The sequence below is a fragment of the Populus euphratica genome, unplaced genomic scaffold (genome assembly GCF_000495115.2).
Source record: "Populus euphratica unplaced genomic scaffold, PopEup_1.0 scaffold465.1, whole genome shotgun sequence".
NCBI classification, from domain to species: domain Eukaryota; kingdom Viridiplantae; phylum Streptophyta; class Magnoliopsida; order Malpighiales; family Salicaceae; genus Populus; species Populus euphratica.
The window spans coordinates 159,121-181,256 of record NW_011500346.1 but is presented as its reverse complement, the minus strand read 5'-3'; the positions used below and the strand labels follow the sequence as shown (position 1 = coordinate 181,256).

Genomic DNA, 22,136 nt, shown 5'->3' with positions numbered 1-22,136 from the left:
GAGCCCCCCCCCCCCCCCCCCCGGTCATGATAACTAAACAGTAGACGAGAAGAGCTTGACATACAAGACTAAAAGATCCCGAGAAATCGCAGAAAGCAGATCTCAAACATTATTCTCAAGTGCAGGCAAGGACTTTGATTTGTCAAGCTATTCCATGAACTTCAAGTGTCCTCAAAGTGTGGAAATATATTCAGAAGGATATAAATAATAGCTACCTAGTACGGAACTAGAATGAAACACATAAATTTGGCACTGTTAAAAAAGAAACTAAGTTAAACTAATTATAAGGAATTGAGCTGTAATTTTATTTGATTCCAAGTCACTCACTTTCAAATGTAAATTTCCGTATGTGTGTTTCCACTGTATTAACTATCACAAGTATACTTAATTTAACCAAATATCAATGTTTGGTCCAATATTTGTAGAGCTCAAGTGTTCAGATGAAAAAACGAAAGTCTTCAAAAACTCATCAACCATCTTTAATGCCACAACCCTCAATGCCATGTGCAGATTTCAGAGAATGAATTTGCAATTGGAACTAAATAATATTCCTTATAACCTGGATTCTTAGAATCTAAGAAATATGGAAGCCATTCTAAGGCCCTTTTACCTGAAAATATTGTTCAAAATTTAGATTTTGACCAAAAAACATTGGGGGAGAGTATATGTACAATTTTACCCACACACACAGACTTATTATGATGTCTAGGAGGCCTAGAATATGTGGTTCCACTAGGTGGATTTCTAGCAGCTCCTTGGGCTGAGGATTCTGCATCCATGTCTTCACTGATATCTACCCTAAGGTTATGACTGGGCTTTTGTGGTATTGCTACTATAACATTTATGTCTTCATAAATGCTATGGGCTTCCTCTATTTCTGGGTCTGTACAACTCAGAACTTTGATTACCGTGTTGGTATAGTCTGTATGGTCTTGAGCCATATAATATTCTAACAGTTGTTCTTTGACTGTTTTGTATTCCTTCATGGTTTAGGAATATAGGTAAAATGGTCCATTGTTGTGGGCCTAAGGCCCGTTGGTGACCTATCATCTCTGGCCATCATTCCTGATCCAGCAGGAAGTTTGGGTTTTGGTAAGGGAGTTGCTTCTGGTATTTTCCCTAATTTTTCATTAAAAGCTTTGATGATTTCTTTATTGCATTCGCAAGCTTTTATGGCTTCAGCCATGATTAGTAGAGATTGGTGGATCTCTTCTAAATCTTTTTTGATGGCAGCAATAATGGTGCCAGCAGATCTTTCAATGTGTCTTTGTAACACGTTGATCTGTTTTTCTTCAAGACTTTTAAAGTCTTCGGATAACTTTAATGACTCTTTCTAAGCCATCTATTTTTCCTTCTCTAGATGTCATCTAGGTTTTCTGATCTATATTCTGGACAAGATCTAAAATTTTATCGACTTTATTGAAATCTATTTTTGATAAAGAGTTTATCAATGGATCTAAATTATCAAGGACAGATAATTTATTTTCAATCAAGCCTATTCTGATTGTTAAATTGTCAACCTTGTCTTTTAAGGTTTGTATTGTTGAGTCTACAGATTCAACTAAAGATTTGAGTCCAGTGTCAAAAGACTGGAAGGTTTTGGTTTTGGGAATGAAGGCTTCAATATCCTCTCCTCCCCCTTGAAAAATTTGTTTAGTAGGGATACTAAACATAGAACAGATACTTGTAAGAAGTACCAGTATAGAGCCAGAAATGGCATTTATGTTGTTCAATTGTTGAACACATGTTTCAACACTTCGTGTACCTTGGTAGGTAAACGGTGGTGGATTTGTAACTACGTTTTGAAAGGATTAGGCATGATCCTTTTCTGTAAGGTCAATACTGATCCTGTTAATTCGTCTACTAATAGTGTGAACACTATCTTTTTTTGGTGGTGGTAAGCCACTCATCCTATGTTGGGCTCGTGATTGCTCACGATTCCATCCTGGATTGTAAGTCCAGTGATTAATAGTCGTAGGACTATTATCTTCTAGTTCTGTTGATGGGCTCGGCTCATCAGGCTGTCTACTGGGTCCAGCTAGGCTGGGCTTAGATTTTATTCTTAAGACTGGTTGGGTTCCTAAGAAAGGTTTTGGAGCCAGATCCATGGCCCATATTGACTGCAGAGGTGAAACCTCTTGGAAAGGTATACTAGACGCTTGTCCAATTTCTTTAAAAATTCCATCAATGGAGATTTTATCTCCAGTTTTAAACATCATAGAATGATGACTATTGGTTAGGGAATAACCCATCTTATATGTGACCGTAAAAGGCATATCACCAGACCTCATTAGATCAGGTCTTCCAAACTCATGTGCTAGACATATAACAGAGTTTATATTCTGGGTGTTTAGGGGAACACCTATTTGGGGATTACAAGTAAATATTAATTTACCATATGCAAGGTTGCCTTGAACAGCACCAAATATAGCATCTCGGGGATTAGTTAATCTCCTATCTAATAAAGCAAGCTTTATAGGGCTATCAATTCCTACCCTAAAGGTGGATTTAATCATAATTTTGATACTTCCTATATGGATGTAGCTTATGGTTTTTCTAATATCTAAAGGATATTCTCTAGTTGATATGCATGTAAGAATTTGATTCTTTCTACATAGCAATTTATTTTTAAGCTTAGCAGTTGTACTAAGAGATTTAAATACTTCATCAGGAGATAAAGAGAGATCTGTTTTACTAACCTGGTCAAGAAGACTTTGGTTTATAAGAATGTCCTGAGCAAACACTCCTTCTGCTTCAAACAGTTCTTGTTGAGTATCAAAAATGAATAACCATAAATTTAGAATATTATATGGCTCAAGACCATATAGACTATACCAACACGGTAATCAAAGTTCTGAGTTGTACAGACCCAGAAATAGAGGAAGCCCATAGCATTTATGAAGACATAAATGTTATAGTAGCAATACCACAAAAGCCCAGTCATAACCTTAGGGTAGATATCAGTGAAGACATGGATGCAGAATCCTCAGCCCAAGGAGCTGCTAGAAATCCACCTAGTGGAACCACATATTCTAGGCCTCCTAGACATCATAATAGCTCTTATCAAAGTGGAGCAGCTGCTGGATCTTATAGATCTGGAAAAACCCAGGGTTTTAAGAGATATAACATTCATGAGGATTATACCCCAGAAAGAAAATTTCCAAGTGACATCTTAGAAATAGACTGTGTTCCTTTAGAAGAACGAAAGAAAAGGATTCAAGCCTGGCATCATTCAATGTCTTTAATTATTGCCACTGAAGATAATTTAAGGGATGATTTTGATCTCACACATACCCTAATGAGAAAGAAAACATTAGGAAAAGCCCATAAGTTAGTCGATGGACTAAACAAAGACGAGTTCTACTTAGGAACTTGTGAAGATTTCCTTCAAAATGTAGTCAACATGTTTTACATGATACTACTAGGAACAAATTATCTGAATGATGGTGAAAACCAAATCAGGATAGAACAAGAAGAATCTAGATTAAGAATGCAAATCTGTGATCTATGTCTCCTTGATGAATTCACCTGTGATTATGAAAATCACTTGTTAAATATTCCCAATAATGAATGGGTCAAATATATTGAGGATTATCTTAGGAAAATCCCTTACATAGGAAACCTTGTGTTAAAAGATTATCAGGATCTACCACCTGTTAGCAAACTCAGCCATATAGCTGCCACAAATCTAGTTAAGAAGAAACTAGAATCTATATGTACTGCTAGAACCCTAGCAAAAAAAACAAAGAAAATTAATCTTTGTTGTCCTGAATACCAAGGACCCGAAACTATGTATGGATGTGCAACCATACCCCAGCTTAAAAAATGGAAGAAAAAGCTAAAAAAGAAATATAGGTTTAGCAAACCTAAAAAGAAAAAATATTATAAGACTTCTAAAAAATTTAGGAAGTACTTCAAATATCCTAGAAAACAAAGACGTTTCTTTAGAAAACGTAGAAACTATAAAGGCCTCAATGAGGAACCTCAAGAACTGCCCAAAACAGACAAACCCAAATATTGTCCTCAAAAGAAAAAGGACTGTAAATGTTGGATCTGCCAAGAAGTAGGTCACATGAGCTTTGAATGCCCAAATACAAAATCCAATAGAGCCCAAGCTAAAGCCCTAGAAGAAATCATAGAACACTATGACTTAGCCCCTATTGAGGAAACCATAACAGACGTCAGTGATGACGAAGAGATATATTATCTCAAACATAGTGAGTCTGACAGTTCTGACTCAGAATCAGACAATGACAGTTTGTCGACAGACTCTGATTCAACAGATCAAGAGTAATCTTGAAGAAAAGATTCCCGCATGGGAAGACACAGAAGAGTGGTGGGACTCACTCTTACCAAACGACACTAACCCGTGTCTTTTAAATGATGATATCGACAATATCACATGGGATGAATTAGGTGAAACAGACAGTTCACCACCAACCCCTACTTTATCTTTATGTAAAGTAGAAGAAGATTTAGATCTATCCAAAGTTAACTGGATCGATTTAACCCAACCAAATGATAAGACATATGATCTTAGTAAAGCCTCTATAACCCATGTAAACTCCATTTACATTAGAGGAACATTATCCTTTAGTGGATATAGAAAATACAACGTAGATTGCTACGTTGACACAGGAGCTAGCATGTGCATGGCCAATAAACATATAATACCTTCCCAGTTTTGGCATAAAACAAAGGAACCCATATATGCTAAACTAGCAGATGACACAATCCATGAATTGGATATCGTAGCAGAAAAAATAGAAATTCTTATTCAAGATAGAATTTTTATTATTCCTACTCTATATCAAACCGAATCTCGTTTTGATATTTTACTCGGCAATAATTTTTGTCGCTTATATGAGCCTTTTGCTCAGTGGGGAAAGATTGTCATCTTTCATCTTGAAGGACAAACTGTTGTTTGCCCAAAAAATACTCGTGCTTTACACCAAGGTAAACCTGGATTCTTAGAATCTAAGAAATATGGAAGCCATTCTAAGGCCCCTTTACCTGAAAATATTGTTCAAAATTTAGATTTTGACCAAAAAACATTGGGGGAGAGTATATGTACAATTTCACCCACACACACAGACTTATTATTAAGCCTCATGAATCTATCTACGATAAAAGAAAAACTAAAGGCTGTTTGTAGTGACAACCCTTTAGATAATAATATCTCTAAATATACATTTAGAGCAACCATTAAATTAGTTGATCCAAAAACTAAAATAAAGGTACCACCTATGCAGTACACCCAAGAAGATAGAGATGAATTCTCTAAACAAATTAAAGAATTATTAGATGCAGGTCTAATAGAACCCAGTAAGTCGGCTCATTTTAGTCCGACTTTCTTAGTTAACAAACACTCTGAACAAAAAAGAGGAAAAAGACGGATGGTCATTAATTACAAAAAATTAAATGATCATACTATTGGTGATGGCTATCTGTTACCACGAAAAGATGAGTTACTTGATCAGATTAGGGGAAAAAGCATTTTCTCTTCTTTTGATTGCAAAAGTGGCTTTTGGCAAGTGCTGTTGGACGACAGCTCACAAGCTTTAACTGCTTTCACATGTCCGCAAGGACACTTTCAATGGAAAGTCATGCCTTTCGGCTTAAAGCAGGCCCCATCAATCTTTCAAAGGCATATGAATGAAACCTTTGCAGGATTTGAAAAATTTTGTCGAATATATGTCGATGATATAATTATCTTTTCTGATAATGATACAGACCATGTCTCACATGTTTCACAAGTGCTTGACAGGTGTAAAGAAGTTGGTGTAATCCTATCATACCCAAAAGCTCAATTATTCAAGGAACGGATAGACTTCCTTGGTCTCATAATTGATAAAGGTAATATCCAGCTACAAAACCATATAGGTGAGAATCTCAACACCTTCAACAGTAAAATAACTGATAAAAAACAGTTACAAAGGTTTTTAGGTATATTAAATTATATCTCATATTTCTGTCCACGAGTTGCACAGATAAGACAGCCCCTCCAGGCAAAATTAAAAAAGGATACTGTTTGGCAATGGTCAAATGAAGATACAGCTTATGTTGAAAAAATAAAGAAAGCTGTAAAGAACCTTCCTCCTGTTCATCACCCTAAACCGGATGAACCATTAATTATAGAGACTGATGCCTCTGACAAATATTGGGGAGGAATCCTTAAGGCCCAACCAAAAGAAGGCCCAGAATTAATCTGTGGATATGCCAGTGGAACGTTTAAACCCGCTGAACAAAACTACCACAGTAATGAAAAAGAGCTTCTAGCTCTTATAAATACAATCAAGAGGTTCCAAGTATATCTCATTCCAGTCCAGTTCACAGCAAGAACTGATAACAAAAATGTGTTTTTCTTCTTAAACACACAAATTCATGGTTCATACAAACAAGGCCGTTTAGTAAGATGACAATTATGGTTACAATATTATAATATTGTATTTGAACACGTTGAAGGCATTAACAACGTTTTTGCAGATACACTCTCTCGAGAGTTTGCAGAAAAATATCAGTCCAAGATCTGACAGAACAAATCAAAGAGATCGATATGAAGATCCAAAGAGCTGAAGCAGTAATTCAGGAAAAGAAACTGAAGATCGAAAGTCTCCAGCTGAAAAAAGGTAAGTTGATTTCCCAACTCAATAACAAAGCCATTCCGGCTGAAGGTCTCCTTGAGAGATTTACCCAAAAGATGGCTTATGCCAAGGAAAACAGTGGACAACCCTCACAGGTTCCTTCCACCTCTGGAGTGCATCTGGCACCTCAGCATAAGATAGAACCCCAGGTTCTACCTCTAGTCTCATCTCAGGAGATTAGTCAAAAAGATGAAGTTGCTTACACTTCACCCTCTACAAGTAAGCATTATGTTATTTTTAATGGCCCTAATGCAGGTTGTTATAAAGAGTGGTCTACAGTCCAACCACTTGTAAATGGTAAACCCTTTGCTTTCCAAGGATTTCCAAACTATGAAACAACCCGAAAAGCTTTCACAGAATATTGTGTCAAACACAACACCCCAATTCATAGTGTCCCTAAACTTATCACTCCTAGTGATATGTTACATCCGTCACTCCAAAGGACACCTTCCTTTGCAGACAAAGCAAAAATGTCAGCAAACCCTGTTGTGCCAAAAGATAAATCTTATCTTCGATTTAACAAAATCCAGACCAAAGACCCTGATGAACATGAGTTCCTAGGTTTTGATGTCTTCAGTCATTACTTCAGACTTGCTGAAGTAACAAATTTCTCAACTAACTGTTTTGTTAGTCTAAAACATGGACACAGGTTGTTCAACATAACAGAAGGAGCAGATCCTAAGTTCGTACAAACTCTGTTTTTGTGTGGACTTATCAATAATATGTACCCAGGTACAAATTTGAAAGAAATCTGCCTTCTTCCCCAAGGAGTATTCACAGCTGTAAAACACTACAGATCAAAAGTTCTTAAAGATCCCGAAAGAAGAGTCTACCTCTCCTGTTATAGTTCTTTCCTCGATTGGGAATCACATGAAGAAGGACTTCTTGGAAGTTCAAAAAACTATCCATCTTATCATTTCATTAAAATGGGAATTTTCCGCAAACAAGATGTGTACCCATGCACAGAAGTAAAAACAGATCTCATAAAAGATCTAGAAGAAGATTTGCCTGAACTCCGAGCACAAACACTTGGCGCCCTGCTAAGGAAAACAAGGACTCTGTTCAAAGACTCCAAAGTCAGAATAAACTATAAAAGTAAACATATACTCTTGTATACTGAAAGTCTGTAGCTCATTGCCGACCAAGACTGCCTCAAACTCCAAGAATTTGAAGGACAGTTTTATGGAAATGATTTGGTATTATCTGTACCAACAAAAATAAAGTTTTGCAAATATGGCTCCCGTGACCATAAATGCAATTATTGTCCTCCAGAGGACCTAGAAGATGAGGACAGTCTGTCTTCTACTAAAACAACAGAAAGTCCAGCTGCCACGGACTAAGATGGCCGACAAAATGTGAAAGGCCAACTACAATGTGGACCCCCCCACGATAAAAAGAAACTATCCTAATTATTGTAATAGTATAATTTTTGGTCTATAAAAGACCTTAGAAGTCTCTTTAGAGACTTAGAATGTAATTTTTCCTTATCCTTCCTCTATTGTAAAAATCTCTTCAAATTAATAAACACTTGTTTCTTTTATCTCTTGCTTTCCAAAGTCAATTTATTGACTTTTAAACGTTCGGGAGAACTCCGTTCTTCGAAGGGACTAAGTGGTTAATTGTTGACTGTAAGTAGCCTAGTAGCCGTAAGCCACCTGGAGCATCTGAATAGCACGACATAAGTCCCGTATGAAGATGAAGATGAAGGGCAACAGTGTTGATGTTGGTGCAGGGGAAAGTAGCGAAAGAACAAAAGCTTAACCACAGGTAAGTTCCTTAAATCATGATGTCTCAAACATTAATACAAGTTATTGATAATATTGACTGGTCTAGTCAACAAATGTGCGATCAAATATATGATCAGTTGAAAGAACATAGAGATTATCTTGAAGGATTAATCCCTGAAGAAATAGAAGATGATTATTTTGATAATCCTTTAAATAAAGCCACTAGCTTTAAATTACGAATCATTAATAGCTTAATGAATAAACTTCTAAAGTTTCTAGAAGAATTAAAAGAGGATTCTCCTGTAGTGTTCAACAGAATTATTTTGATCTGTAGTGTTTTACAGCTGTGAATACTCCTTGGGGAAGAAGGCAGATTTCTTTCAAATTTGTACCTGGGTACATATTATTGATAAGTCCACACAAAAACAGAGTTTGTACGAACTTAGGATCTGCTCCTTCTGTTATGTTGAACAACCTGTGTCCATGTTTTAGACTAACAAAACAGTTAGTTGAGAAATTTGTTACTTCAGCAAGTCTGAAGTAATGACTGAAGACATCAAAACCTAGGAACTCATGTTCATCAGGGTCTTTGGTCTGGATTTTGTTAAATCGAAGATAAGATTTATCTTTTGGCACAACAGGGTTTGCTGACATTTTTGCTTTGTCTGCAAAGGAAGGTGTCCTTTGGAGTGACGGATGTAACATATCACTAGGAGTGATAAGTTTAGGGACACTATGAATTGGGGTGTTGTGTTTGACACAATATTCTGTGAAAGCTTTTCGGGTTGTTTCATAGTTTGGAAATCCTTGGAAAGCAAAGGGTTTACCATTTACAAGTGGTTGGACTGTAGACCACTCTTTATAACAACCTGCATTAGGGCCATTAAAAATAACATAATGCTTACTTGTAGAGGGTGAAGTGTAAGCAACTTCATCTTTTTGACTAATCTCCTGAGATGAGACTAGAGGTAGAACCTGGGGTTCTATCTTATGCTGAGGTGCCAGATGCACTCCAGAGGTGGAAGGAACCTGTGAGGGTTGTCCACTGTTTTCCTTGGCATAAGCCATCTTTTGGGTAAATCTCTCAAGGAGACCTTCAGCCGGAATGGCTTTGTTATTGAGTTGGGAAATCAACTTACCTTTTTTCAGCTGGAGACTTTCGATCTTCAGTTTCTTTTCCTGAATTACTGCTTCAGCTCTTTGGATCTTCATATCGATCTCTTTGATTTGTTCTGTCAGATCTTGGACTGATATTTTTCTGCAAACTCTCGAGAGAGTGTATCTGCAAAAACGTTGTTAATGCCTTCAACGTGTTCAAATACAATATTATAATATTGTAACCATAATTGTCATCTTACTAAACGGCCTTGTTTGTATGAACCATGAATTTGTGTGTTTAAGAAGAAAAACACATTTTTGTTATCAGTTCTTGCTGTGAACTGGACTGGAATGAGATATACTTGGAACCTCTTGATTGTATTTATAAGAGCTAGAAGCTCTTTTTCATTACTGTGGTAGTTTTGTTCAGCGGGTTTAAACGTTCCACTGGCATATCCACAGATTAATTCTGGGCCTTCTTTTGGTTGGGCCTTAAGGATTCCTCCCCAATATTTGTCAGAGGCATCAGTCTCTATAATTAATGGTTCATCCGGTTTAGGGTGATGAACAGGAGGAAGGTTCTTTACAGCTTTCTTTATTTTTTCAACATAAGCTGTATCTTCATTTGACCATTGCCAAACAGTATCCTTTTTTAATTTTGCCTGGAGGGGCTGTCTTATCTGTGCAACTCGTGGACAGAAATATGAGATATAATTTAATATACCTAAAAACCTTTGTAACTGTTTTTTATCAGTTATTTTACTGTTGAAGGTGTTGAGATTCTCACCTATATGGTTTTGTAGCTGGATATTACCTTTATCAATTATGAGACCAAGGAAGTCTATCCGTTCCTTGAATAATTGAGCTTTTGGGTATGATAGGATTACACCAACTTCTTTACACCTGTCAAGCACTTGTGAAACATGTGAGACATGGTCTGTATCATTATCAGAAAAGATAATTATATCATCGACATATATTCGACAAAATTTTTCAAATCCTGCAAAGGTTTCATTCATATGCCTTTGAAAGATTGATGGGGCCTGCTTTAAGCCGAAAGGCATGACTTTCCATTGAAAGTGTCCTTGCGGACATGTGAAAGCAGTTAAAGCTTGTGAGCTGTCGTCCAACAGCACTTGCCAAAAGCCACTTTTGCAATCAAAAGAAGAGAAAATGCTTTTTCCCCTAATCTGATCAAGTAACTCATCTTTTCGTGGTAACAGATAGCCATCACCAATAGTATGATCATTTAATTTTTTGTAATTAATGACCATCCGTCTTTTTCCTCTTTTTTGTTCAGAGTGTTTGTTAACTAAGAAAGTCGGACTAAAATGAGCCGACTTACTGGGTTCTATTAGACCTGCATCTAATAATTCTTTAATTTGTTTAGAGAATTCATCTCTATCTTCTTGGGTGTACTGCATAGGTGGTACCTTTATTTTAGTTTTTGGATCAACTAATTTAATGGTTGCTCTAAATGTATATTTAGAGATATTATTATCTAAAGGGTTGTCACTACAAACAGCCTTTAGTTTTTCTTTTATCGTAGATAGATTCATGAGGCTTAATAATAAGTCTGTGTGTGTGGGTGAAATTGTACATATACTCTCCCCCAATGTTTTTTGGTCAAAATCTAAATTTTGAACAATATTTTCAGGTAAAGGGGCCTTAGAATGGCTTCCATATTTCTTAGATTCTAAGAATCCAGGTTTACCTTGGTGTAAAGCACGAGTATTTTTTGGGCAAACAACAGTTTGTCCTTCAAGATGAAAGATGACAATCTTTCCCCACTGAGCAAAAGGCTCATATAAGCGACAAAAATTATTGCCGAGTAAAATATCAAAACGAGATTCGGTTTGATATAGAGTAGGAATAATAAAAATTCTATCTTGAATAAGAATTTCTATTTTTTCTGCTACGATATCCAATTCATGGATTGTGTCATCTGCTAGTTTAGCATATATGGGTTCCTTTGTTTTATGCCAAAACTGGGAAGGTATTATATGTTTATTGGCCATGCACATGCTAGCTCCTGTGTCAACGTAGCAATCTACGTTGTATTTTCTATATCCACTAAAGGATAATGTTCCTCTAATGTAAATGGAGTTTACATGGGTTATAGAGGCTTTACTAAGATCATATGTCTTATCATTTGGTTGGGTTAAATCGATCCAGTTAACTTTGGATAGATCTAAATCTTCTTCTACTTTACATAAAGATAAAGTAGGGGTTGGTGGTGAACTGTCTGTTTCACCTAATTCATCCCATGTGATATTGTCGATATCATCATTTAAAAGACACGGGTTAGTGTCGTTTGGTAAGAGTGAGTCCCACCACTCTTCTGTGTCTTCCCATGCGGGAATCTTTTCTTCAAGATTACTCTTGATCTGTTGAATCAGAGTCTGTCGACAAACTGTCATTGTCTGATTCTGAGTCAGAACTGTCAGACTCACTATGTTTGAGATAATATATCTCTTCGTCATCACTGACGTCTGTTATGGTTTCCTCAATAGGGGCTAAGTCATAGTGTTCTATGATTTCTTCTAGGGCTTTAGCTTGGGCTCTATTGGATTTTGTATTTGGGCATTCAAAGCTCATGTGACCTACTTCTTGGCAGATCCAACATTTACAGTCCTTTTTCTTTTGAGGACAATATTTGGGTTTGTCTGTTTTGGGCAGTTCTTGAGGTTCCTCATTGAGGCCTTTATAGTTTCTACTTTTCTAAAGAAACGTCTTTGTTTTCTAGGATATTTGAAGTACTTCCTAAATTTTTTAGAAGTCTTATAATATTTTTTCTTTTTAGGTTTGCTAAACCTATATTTCTTTTTTAGCTTTTTCTTCCATTTTTTAAGCTGGGGTATGGTTGCACATCCATACATAGTTTCGGGTCCTTGGTATTCAGGACAACAAAGATTAATTTTCTTTGTTTTTTTTGCTAGGGTTCTAGCAGTACATATAGATTCTAGTTTCTTCTTAACTAGATTTGTGGCAGCTATATGGCTGAGTTTGCTAACAGGTGGTAGAGCTCAAGTATACTTAATTTAACCAAATATCAATGTTTGGTCCAATATTTGTAGAGCTCAAGTGTTCAGATGAAAAAACGAAAGTCTTCAAAAACTCATCAACCATCTTTAATGCCACAACCCTCAATGCCATGTGCAGATTTCAGAGAATGAATTTGCAATTGGAACTAAATAATATTTTAAAGCACATGAAATTGTTAAAGCTGATCTTCATATTATATCAAGAAGCAGAAACTTAGAAGTTCAAAATGCTTGCAGATAAGGCATCAGCGAATTCCATCTTCTTTGACATTTTCACAAAAATATTGGGACAAGTGATCATCTTCAAGTAAATTTAACCCATAATTCATTTCATCCAATTTAGAAGAAATAAGAAAACTATAGTTAGTGTACATTAGACAGCCAGTAAGGTTGGAAAACTAACCCTTCTTCCACCTTTCTTTGGAGCATCTAGAGCATCATAGTATATATCAATCAACAGATTGATATTTTCTTTCACACAAGCTATCTCTTCTGTGCAATCATTTCCCAATGTTAGAACCCGATCCATCATTGCCAGCCAGCTATCCGCTGCCACCCCCACAGTGGAACTGAAAGTAACCAAAAGCTTTGAAGCATTGAACTTAGTGATGAAGCTACATAACTAAAATAGATTACATGCCTTTATATTTCATACAAGTTTAGATCAAAAGGATCCATAACATAGAAATGACAGTTTTACGCTGGCTGTTAACCTACCCCAACCCTACTCTTTTATCCAGGCTTAGTAACAGGTGCTCTAGCCTAAGCTAGCATAGTAGATTTTCATCTTTCATACAAGTATGAAAACAAATTTTCAAACCCCAGAGCAAGAAATGTTTGAGACTTGCACCTGTTCAGAGGGGTAAATAACCCACATTACTCAAGAAATAAGATACAATTTCAACATTACATCACTAATGTGATATTCTATCAATAAATAAATTCATATATTGAGATTAGCGGGAACAAGTGAAGCATCTGAATTAAAAAAAAAAATTGTTTTTTCTAATCAACACTAAAAACGAGAGACATGTGACAGACAAAAATGAAGCATTGTGGCTGGCTGGTTGCAAAAGATTATCATATTATGCAATCAAGTGTTTACCTTGGCTGAAACCTGTTCCTCAAAAATAGTTTGAAAAGCTCAACCTCCAACTCCTCATCAGAGAATTCACTTGGTTTTCTGTTAGGCACATTAGGGGTTGAAGTAGAAGGTGTCCAAGGTTCTGTTTGTTTGAAGTTTTTCAGAAGCTGAAGAGATAACAGAGTGCAAATGATTAATTTTGGAAACAATACATATTCCACTCAATTAGGAACAGAACTTAAAAATTTATGTACACACGACTGAACTTTCAAAGACATACAAACAGTTCTTAGTTGATCACTGGTATGAAATAAAATTCAAGCACATGAAATGACATACACATGGAGTCTCAAAGAGATGCACCATAAGGAGTGAAGGAAAATATACGTATAAAGGTTCCATCATCAGTAAACACGGTAGAATTAACAAATTAAAAGCAACAGTTTCTAGAGGTTTTATTTGCCAGGTGCCGGTAGGTTATCACTATAAAAGCAGTGATGGTTTGTTAAAGTTCACTTTAACAGACACTAGCTATAATTATTCCTCAGAGACACTAGTAAAAAGTTAAAATGAAGTGGAAACAAAATTTTCATTTAAAAAAGCCGTCTATGTCATAGTTGTTTCAATGGAAAATTGAGAGAATAGTCAAGAAACAATGCTCTAAATCTTTTTTTTCTATTTGCATATCTTTTTAACTTTTTACTTAAATAATATTCTCAAAAATTCTTCTACTCATTAACTCATTAAAAAAAAAAGAAATTTTATTATATTTATATAATAAAAAATCAACATTAATCAAATATGAAGAGACCAAACAACAAAATAATCCTAGCATATCACATCCTTGTTCTTCATTTGTGAAACAATTGAAACTGAGAAAGCATCTTAGATGAGTTTTCCAAATTTGGTAACTTGAAAAAGAGATCCTATTAATAGCCTCAGTTTCTGCTACTGAATAGGTCCTGAAGGTTTGACGTCACTTGAAAGAGATGAGAGAATAAACTACCAACTCGTTTTTTGAAAGCACTACCTGAATATGAGATGAATACCCAAACGGGGTAATAAGATGTTCCAGAATAAAGTAATAACTAAACTTTCACAAATAAATGGAAATAAGAGAATGGCTGAAGAACCTGACTCCTAAAAACATCTCCCAAACACACACAAAGCAAATTTTTTTTTTTCCTCCTAAATGGAATAGAATAAATAAGTAAAAGGGATATTCTACCAATACGCTTAGTTTCATCTAGAGACCGAGAAAATAACACTGACCTGAGGATTTCTTGACACAAAAAACATGTCACCATCAAAATCACCACCTGACATCTCATCTGCCAAAGACCGTGGTCCTTTGCATGGGAAAAATATAGCATACTTCGCATTTCCAATAAAATCTTCCAACTCCCTTACATAAGTAGCCTTTAAAATATGTATATCTCCAAAATGCAAACCTGGATTCCGATAGACTAATACCTCCCCTGAAACCTGTCCACAATCTCTGCATGTTTTCCATCAAGAAAGAAAGCATCTCATAATTACGTTGATAACTTCAATCCAAAATTGCAACCACGGGGGTGTGTAGAGGTAAACTATGCACATACATAATAGCCAGGCATAGAACAAATCTTGTGACTTTCAAATCCGGCTAGTTAAATGCTAATGTGTATGTATATATGTGTCACATTAATAGTAAAGAAACATGCCAATAACAAACATACAGTATTATGCAAACTTCATCACTCTCCAAGAGTCCAGTTGGATCAGCTGTCCCCATCAAATAATATGATTCAGGCACAGGTAATTTTCCTCCTTTCAGACTCTTCTTTTCTTCCTTCATCAGTATTGACAAATGATGTTGCAAATACGGTTCTTCTAGCGGAATCCCACAGCAAATCATGGTTGCAACAATGTTATCATCCATATCCCCATAATTAAGTGCAACTGATCAGTGCAAAGATAAACTTTTGTTACAGTTACTTAATAGGAGTTAGAAACATTGAGAATAAAAAATAAATTAACACACAAATATAGATAAACAAATCAATGAATAACCAACTCAACAGAGGAACACCAGAATAATCATTATAAACTACCTCCTGGGAAGATTAAAATAAGTCATAAAAGAGTAAAATCCATGAAAATAAAATAAAGATAATAAAGCATAAAAATCCTTTCTGAAATGGTCAGGCAAGGATCCACAAAGAAATACCAAAACAGAAGAAGTTGATGTGTAATCAATGGCATTGCTGACCAGTTTAATCTTCAAAGAAGAAACCATAATCAGAAGGAAAACCTAAAACAAACACTTCTTATAAAGGAAACTACCTCGTAGAGCTGCATTTTTGTTTGAGAGAATGCCGTGGGCATCTTCCAGAGCATTATTCAATATTCCCATAAAAAACTCTTCTGGAACACCACCATAGCTAAGAAGTGCGATTAAATTCTTTGAAAGGACCGTTTTCTTTGGTCGAGAGCTGCAAGATGGAAAGTAAGAATGTCACCGCATTTTTCTTTCATTGGATAAATCATAGTTACTGGCAGAAAAAGCAAAGCATTGGGTTCTCTATAGCAGTAAGTTTATTTATCAAGATACATCACAATGCTTCCAAGCCAGTCCAACTTGCTGGCAGCTTCTTTCAAACATAATTGCAAAAACTCATGTCCAACTACTGAACAGAATATCAAGTTTTGTAACTAACAATAAAAAAAAAATTATATTATTATGGTACTTCTGTTGTTCAGTTAGAAACCAAAACATAACATCAACTGAGAGAACATACAAGCAGGAAATAATAAAGAACAAAAATCATAACTACCTGGTTCCAACTATCTCCAACGAATTTTTTGAAAAAGTATTTGATAGTTTTGGATCTGTCTCAACCTTAATCATAGAAGGCCTTATGTGCAGAGTTTGATGAGTAAGCTACAAAAAAACATGGAAATAATAATCAAATATCAGAAACACAAACAAATCAAGAAAGAAATTAGCTAGATAGGAACCAGGTTATCCACAAACTCTGGCTGGGACCATCAATAACCACCAGTTATTGGATTTCAAAACTTTCTTCCTAAAGTAACGTGAATGATTTATTAATATGTCATGTCATAACAGAAAAATCTGGCATAAAGGTCCACCAATTTCAATTCTGAGGTCATATCAACCCAAACTACATTGCTGATGCAGATAGAGTTGTGTGCAATTTAGATCAGAAATGGAGGCAAAAGTAGTGAGAAAGTAAAGTTTTGTGTCAGAAAATTGAAGTAGATCAAAGCACTCAAAAGGGAAGTGTGAATATAAATTGCATAATATTCAACTTTGCAATCATCATATTCACAAGGTCATCAGTTTAGCTTCGTACCCCTCCAGCCTCGAAGGAAATTGTTCCATTCTGACAGCGATGGAACCATAATTGCTAGTTATTCAACCAAACATTTATTGTCCCAAAGTAGATAAATAGATAGTATGTGATTTCATATGATGTACTTTCTTTTAGAAACTTTTGGTCATTTGGACAGCTTCAGTTCACGCATATAGATTGTTTGGTTCAATTCCCTCTCCACCCCTAATAATCTTACATCAAAAGCCGTTACTTCTCTGAAACAAGAGACATTACAATCACTCCTATGCATCAAAGTAAAGATCCAATAATCTTCAGAGTTTTAGAAACCTCATATGATTCATTAACTGTATCGACATGTGAAAATTCTCTAAAATTTTAAAATCATCACTGTACCAGACTGGCTTCAATGAACCTTAAATATGGACAAAAAAGTAATGTTTGGATCCTCTTGTGTTCCTAAGGGAATATAACCAATCATGTTCCAAATGTCACCATTAATTTTGAATTTAATGATCTAGATTTGGTGAAGCAAAAAAAATAATAATCATTTTAACATGCATTAAAATAATGCCCATTCATTTTTTGAATTTGAAAACATGATGCAAAAGAACACGAGAGGATATCAATCCAAAAAATCAACTCATTATTATTTCAATGGAATACAAAATTCCAAAACTATACCTTCTTATTCACAAGGAAAGTTCCCTTGACAGCTCTACCATTATTAAAGAGACGAAACTGGATCAGCAAAGGCTTGAAAAAAGAAATGAAAAGATAATTGATTTCAAGTCCTCAACTAAACAATAGAATTTTAAAACCAGAGAAACTAGCAATGACTGAGATGTACATACTGGATCCCCATAGAGACATTCTGGATTTTGCTCCATGACTTCATTATGAACATGTAATCTCTAGCAGTGTAGGGGAAAAAACAAATGAGCCAAAACATGAAAAGTTCTGTTTATCCAAAAACAAAAAACATCAACATATGAATGGAAGAAAGCAGCAAAGGGGTAAAACATTGCCTCTCTAAATTATATACTCACAAAAGAATTAGTATCAGTTCTAGGGAAAGGGAAAAAAAAACAGATGGGATAAATCATAAGTAAACATAATGCTATAAATCTGAGGAATGAGATCGAGCATACACATGATAAAAGGAAATAGTGAACAAACATGTTAACGTCTAAATTATTTAACCAACCCCCCTCTAGTGAGCTCCTACACGGTAGAAGCAATGAGATAGTTTTTATTCTCAATTATTCAGCGATTACTACTAATAATGTGAAAGTTCCACTGGTTAACCTTGTGTTGGAAGAACTATTCTTTGACAATTCCATGGATACCAGTGCATGCATGCAACAAAAGGGTCAGGAAAAGGAAATTTTCAATGACTTGAAACAAGCTTCAATGAAAAATAGTTTGTGGAAAACATAAAGAGAAGATATTCATTTATTTTGACTCACCCATTTTCTTTCTATTTCTTTCCTAGAGTTAGAATTTTGATTATCAATGGATCATTGTCAAACTTAAAGAGGGTGGTTACCATACACAAAACAAAACATTAAATTATAAAAGCTAAAGTATGATCATCAAACATCTATGTTAATATTAATTTAGAGAAAATGATACTTGTCCTTCTTTAAATAGAATTTACTTAACATATTGCACAATGAAATCAAGCTCTTAACCACAAACCTCAATATTGGAAGCTTGGAGGCAAGTTCCTTTGACTTGTTTCTTTGGGCATTTCAAAGCCAAATCATACGATATAAACCCAGTTCCATCTGTATGTATAAGAGGTTTCCCATCTATACCGTAAACATCATTACCATCTTTATCCTGCAACAACAGAAACATAAAAAAGAACAGCAAATTGAATAGACAAACAGGCAATAATCTGTGTATGTCCACACATACCTAGCAAATAACAAGCCATGTTTTGAAAAAAAAAGGAAAAAAAATCAACATATAAGTCGCACCCGGCATGGTTCATCAGCTATTGTCTTGATATCTACAAAGGATAAATCAACTTCCAGATTCATGGTCTTTGACAAAATCAGCGAAAACCTGAGTCTCTTCAAAGAATGTTAATCTCAAATTGTAAACAGAGCATGTTTAAATATGGTTCTCAAATATGGGAGAGGGGAGATCATAGTGTCACCAACCTAGCCATATAGTTTGACAAACTAGACAAATTGTCTACATGCATAAAAACAGATCTGGCTTGACGGATTGTTTTCCCGCACAAAATATTATCTTGATCATCAATCGATGCAACAGACTCCATGCAGACAAAAAAACACTTGACAGGAGAAGTGGTTGGGTCTTTCTTTTTCTCTTCTTTGCCTCCATCTTTAAACACTGGTCAACAATGGTCAACAACCAATGTCAATTAAACGAAATGATTATCCTAGAAGGATTCAAAAACTAACAAAAGATGTTCAGAAGACCATGTACAACACAATATCACCTGCCACAGTACAGTGACACATATAAGTGACAGTTTTCGCCCAAATATCCACTTTTAGAAGTGAAACTATGATACAAATGGTTGTAATACTTAATTTCATTACAAAACAAGTGAAACTAACCAATTTTGCAATGGATCTGAGAGCATGAATCGAAAACAATCTTGTTTTCTTAAAGATGAGTTTGTATAAGACTCCATTAGCTATCTATTACAGAGGCCCAATGACAAACAGTTCTTGAAATGCATGGTACAGATCATACTGAGATGATGAGCTGATGCCTTATCATTGAAGGACAGAAACAAGAAAGGAAAAATATTTGACTTGCACTGGTATCTCGTTACACTGAAAGGACTTAGAATATAACAACATAGGAAAGTAAAAGTTCGTTTATAGTGATTTTGACAATTATCTATTTAAATGCATTGTACAAAGTTAATTCTCCCACACAAGGAACAAATATCCTACGATAGTTATCTTATACTTATGCTTATAAGTGTATAATGTATGTTATTAATATAGAATGCACAGTGTCTCAAAAAGGGTCATCCAAAAGTCAATATTCATCAAACAAGAAGCAATCTATAGACTAACCAAAAAAGCGGTAACAACGCAAACCAACTTGAATCCCTTCTCTAAGAACCTTGTTGTACTTGGCAAAATAATCATCCAGAGAACTGCTCACTGAACCTCTCTCATCTTTCACCTCCTCAAACTTTACCATCAATATATTGTCATCTCCCAAGGTCCTTTGCAGGACATTTCTCAGTTTGGAGAGGTAAGGTCCCTGAAATAAATTTAATGAATATGACAATGCTAACCCAAAAATCATGTCTTCTTTCAGTAAAAACACATCAGTAGTTTCTCTCAATAATCAATAATCAACAGTAGGATAACACAATAAATAACATAATTGTTTTCGAACCCTTGGAAAGGAGCATTTCATGTTATCAACATCTGGAATAAAAGAATTGATACAGGTCTAACTACAAGCGAATTTCATAGAAATGATAACACAAAATTAACCATGATAATACAAGCATGAAGTTGAAAGGAAAAAAAGCATCCAAATTCAAAATTTCCAGAATAGAAAAAATTTGATCATGAATCACCAGCAGTTTTTTGTTTTTTTTTTCTTTTTTGTTCTTTTTTCAGGAGAGTAATACAATTGATGGTTCTCTTTATCATGTATGCATAAGCATGTGATTAAGGAGAAATTCAAACCTTGAACCTATAACTTCCATCCGGATCAACATGACAATGATAGATGTGTGCTTTTCCAGAATCCCAATCAAGATACTGCAATATAGCAACAAATAATAATAATAATAATAATAATAATAACAAAAACAGTGGATTATAATCAGTTACAATTCTAGATAAGCAATTTACATGTACACATTCACTACATACCCGCGCGACTCCAGCACGCAAATCATTCAAAATTCAAAATTAAACAAATTAAAGAGCATAAAACCCAGATAGTTTTATGACATATTTACCTTGACACGATCTTCTTCATTTCTATAATCTCTCCTACAACCAAAAGCGTCCCAAATTTCTGACTCAAATGTTCTCATTGGCAAATTCTTATACCCCCTAATTTGATCAGCGGATACCACCTCTTCCAAATTTTTTCTGTAGATATTTTGAGAATATATTAAACCTTATCAACCAAGCAGCTAGCAAAACACAAGAAATCACAAAGCAAAGCAAAGCTTACCCTCTAAGGTAATTTAAGATAAGAAAGGCTTTTCTAAACTCAAGCTCTCCCAAAGCCACCAAATGTTGACTGGTTGTAGACTCGCTTCCTCTCTGTCTCTGTGAACTCATGATTGATGAACCTTCAAGCTTCAACGGAATTGAAGATTGAAAACCAGAATCACCTATATTATTGCCCCCACGGAAAGAAAAACAAAAAAAAAAAAAATCAACCCAGAACCTGAATTGCATCTTTGACCTTCACAGACAGCAAAGTTTTCTAAACAGTGATGATTACCATTTCGAAATGAAAAAAAGAAAAAAGTACATTACTTTGCGTATTTATCGGTAAACGGGTGTCTGTAATGGGGCTCCAATTCTGGGATTGTTGAGGAGATGGAGAGAGGGAGGAGTGTATGTCGGGGGAAGAAGAAGAAGCATCGATATTAGGAGAGAACTGTTTGGCCAAGTACAGAAAGAAACCTTCAAAACTTTTTCTAATCTCTTGACCAGAAATTCTCCGGAGAATTTTTAAAGCAACTTCTTCCCCTAACGAAGCCAGTGTCGACCTCGCATTGGTTTCTAGCGGCCTTTGATACAGCTAGGAGTGTTGACGGTTCGGTTCGGTTCGGTTCAGACCCAAAAAATTAACCGAATCGAATTATAGAATTCTTATAAAAAATTAACCGAACCGAACCGGAAACCGGTTCAAACCGAACCGGACCGGTTCAGTTAAATTCAGTTTTTTAAGAAAAAAACCAGGAAAAAATTCGGTTAAGAAGTTAGTTTTTTTTTTTAATTGGCGTAACCCTCTTTAAATTTTAAAGTAGCCTTCTTTGAATTTGAAAGGAAACTTATATTCAACTTTTACAATGTTAAGTTAATTATGACTTTGATATGAATTGATAAATTTTTAATATGAATTAAATTCTGGATAATAATTTGAATAATAACATGAATTAAAATCCCATATAGATGCAAATTTGGTGACTTTTAATATGATTTTCAAAGTACTAGATCAATGTT

At 35.2% G+C, this 22,136-nt stretch overlaps 1 protein-coding gene across 1 annotated transcript in view; it reads right to left on the bottom strand.

The window, feature by feature from the left end:
- LOC105113913 (probable RNA-dependent RNA polymerase 5) overlaps window positions 1-21,707 on the bottom strand; it is a 23,084-nt gene extending 1,377 nt beyond the window's left edge. Inside the window, exons 1-16 of the mRNA XM_011010281.1 lie at window positions 21,444-21,707; window positions 21,133-21,295; window positions 20,912-21,047; window positions 20,634-20,708; window positions 20,004-20,196; window positions 19,107-19,302; window positions 18,921-19,008; window positions 18,637-18,780; window positions 17,790-17,849; window positions 17,620-17,691; window positions 16,414-16,520; window positions 15,923-16,071; window positions 15,316-15,538; window positions 14,870-15,095; window positions 13,619-13,764; window positions 12,917-13,082 (exon numbers count right to left, since the gene is read on the bottom strand). Of these exons, the coding sequence (XP_011008583.1) occupies window positions 12,917-13,082; window positions 13,619-13,764; window positions 14,870-15,095; window positions 15,316-15,538; window positions 15,923-16,071; window positions 16,414-16,520; window positions 17,620-17,691; window positions 17,790-17,849; window positions 18,637-18,780; window positions 18,921-19,008; window positions 19,107-19,302; window positions 20,004-20,196; window positions 20,634-20,708; window positions 20,912-21,047; window positions 21,133-21,242 (2,091 nt within the window). The 5' untranslated portion in view covers window positions 21,243-21,295; window positions 21,444-21,707. The remainder of the gene's footprint in view (window positions 1-12,916; window positions 13,083-13,618; window positions 13,765-14,869; window positions 15,096-15,315; window positions 15,539-15,922; window positions 16,072-16,413; window positions 16,521-17,619; window positions 17,692-17,789; window positions 17,850-18,636; window positions 18,781-18,920; window positions 19,009-19,106; window positions 19,303-20,003; window positions 20,197-20,633; window positions 20,709-20,911; window positions 21,048-21,132; window positions 21,296-21,443) is intronic.
- Between the last annotated feature and the right edge of the window lie 429 nt (window positions 21,708-22,136).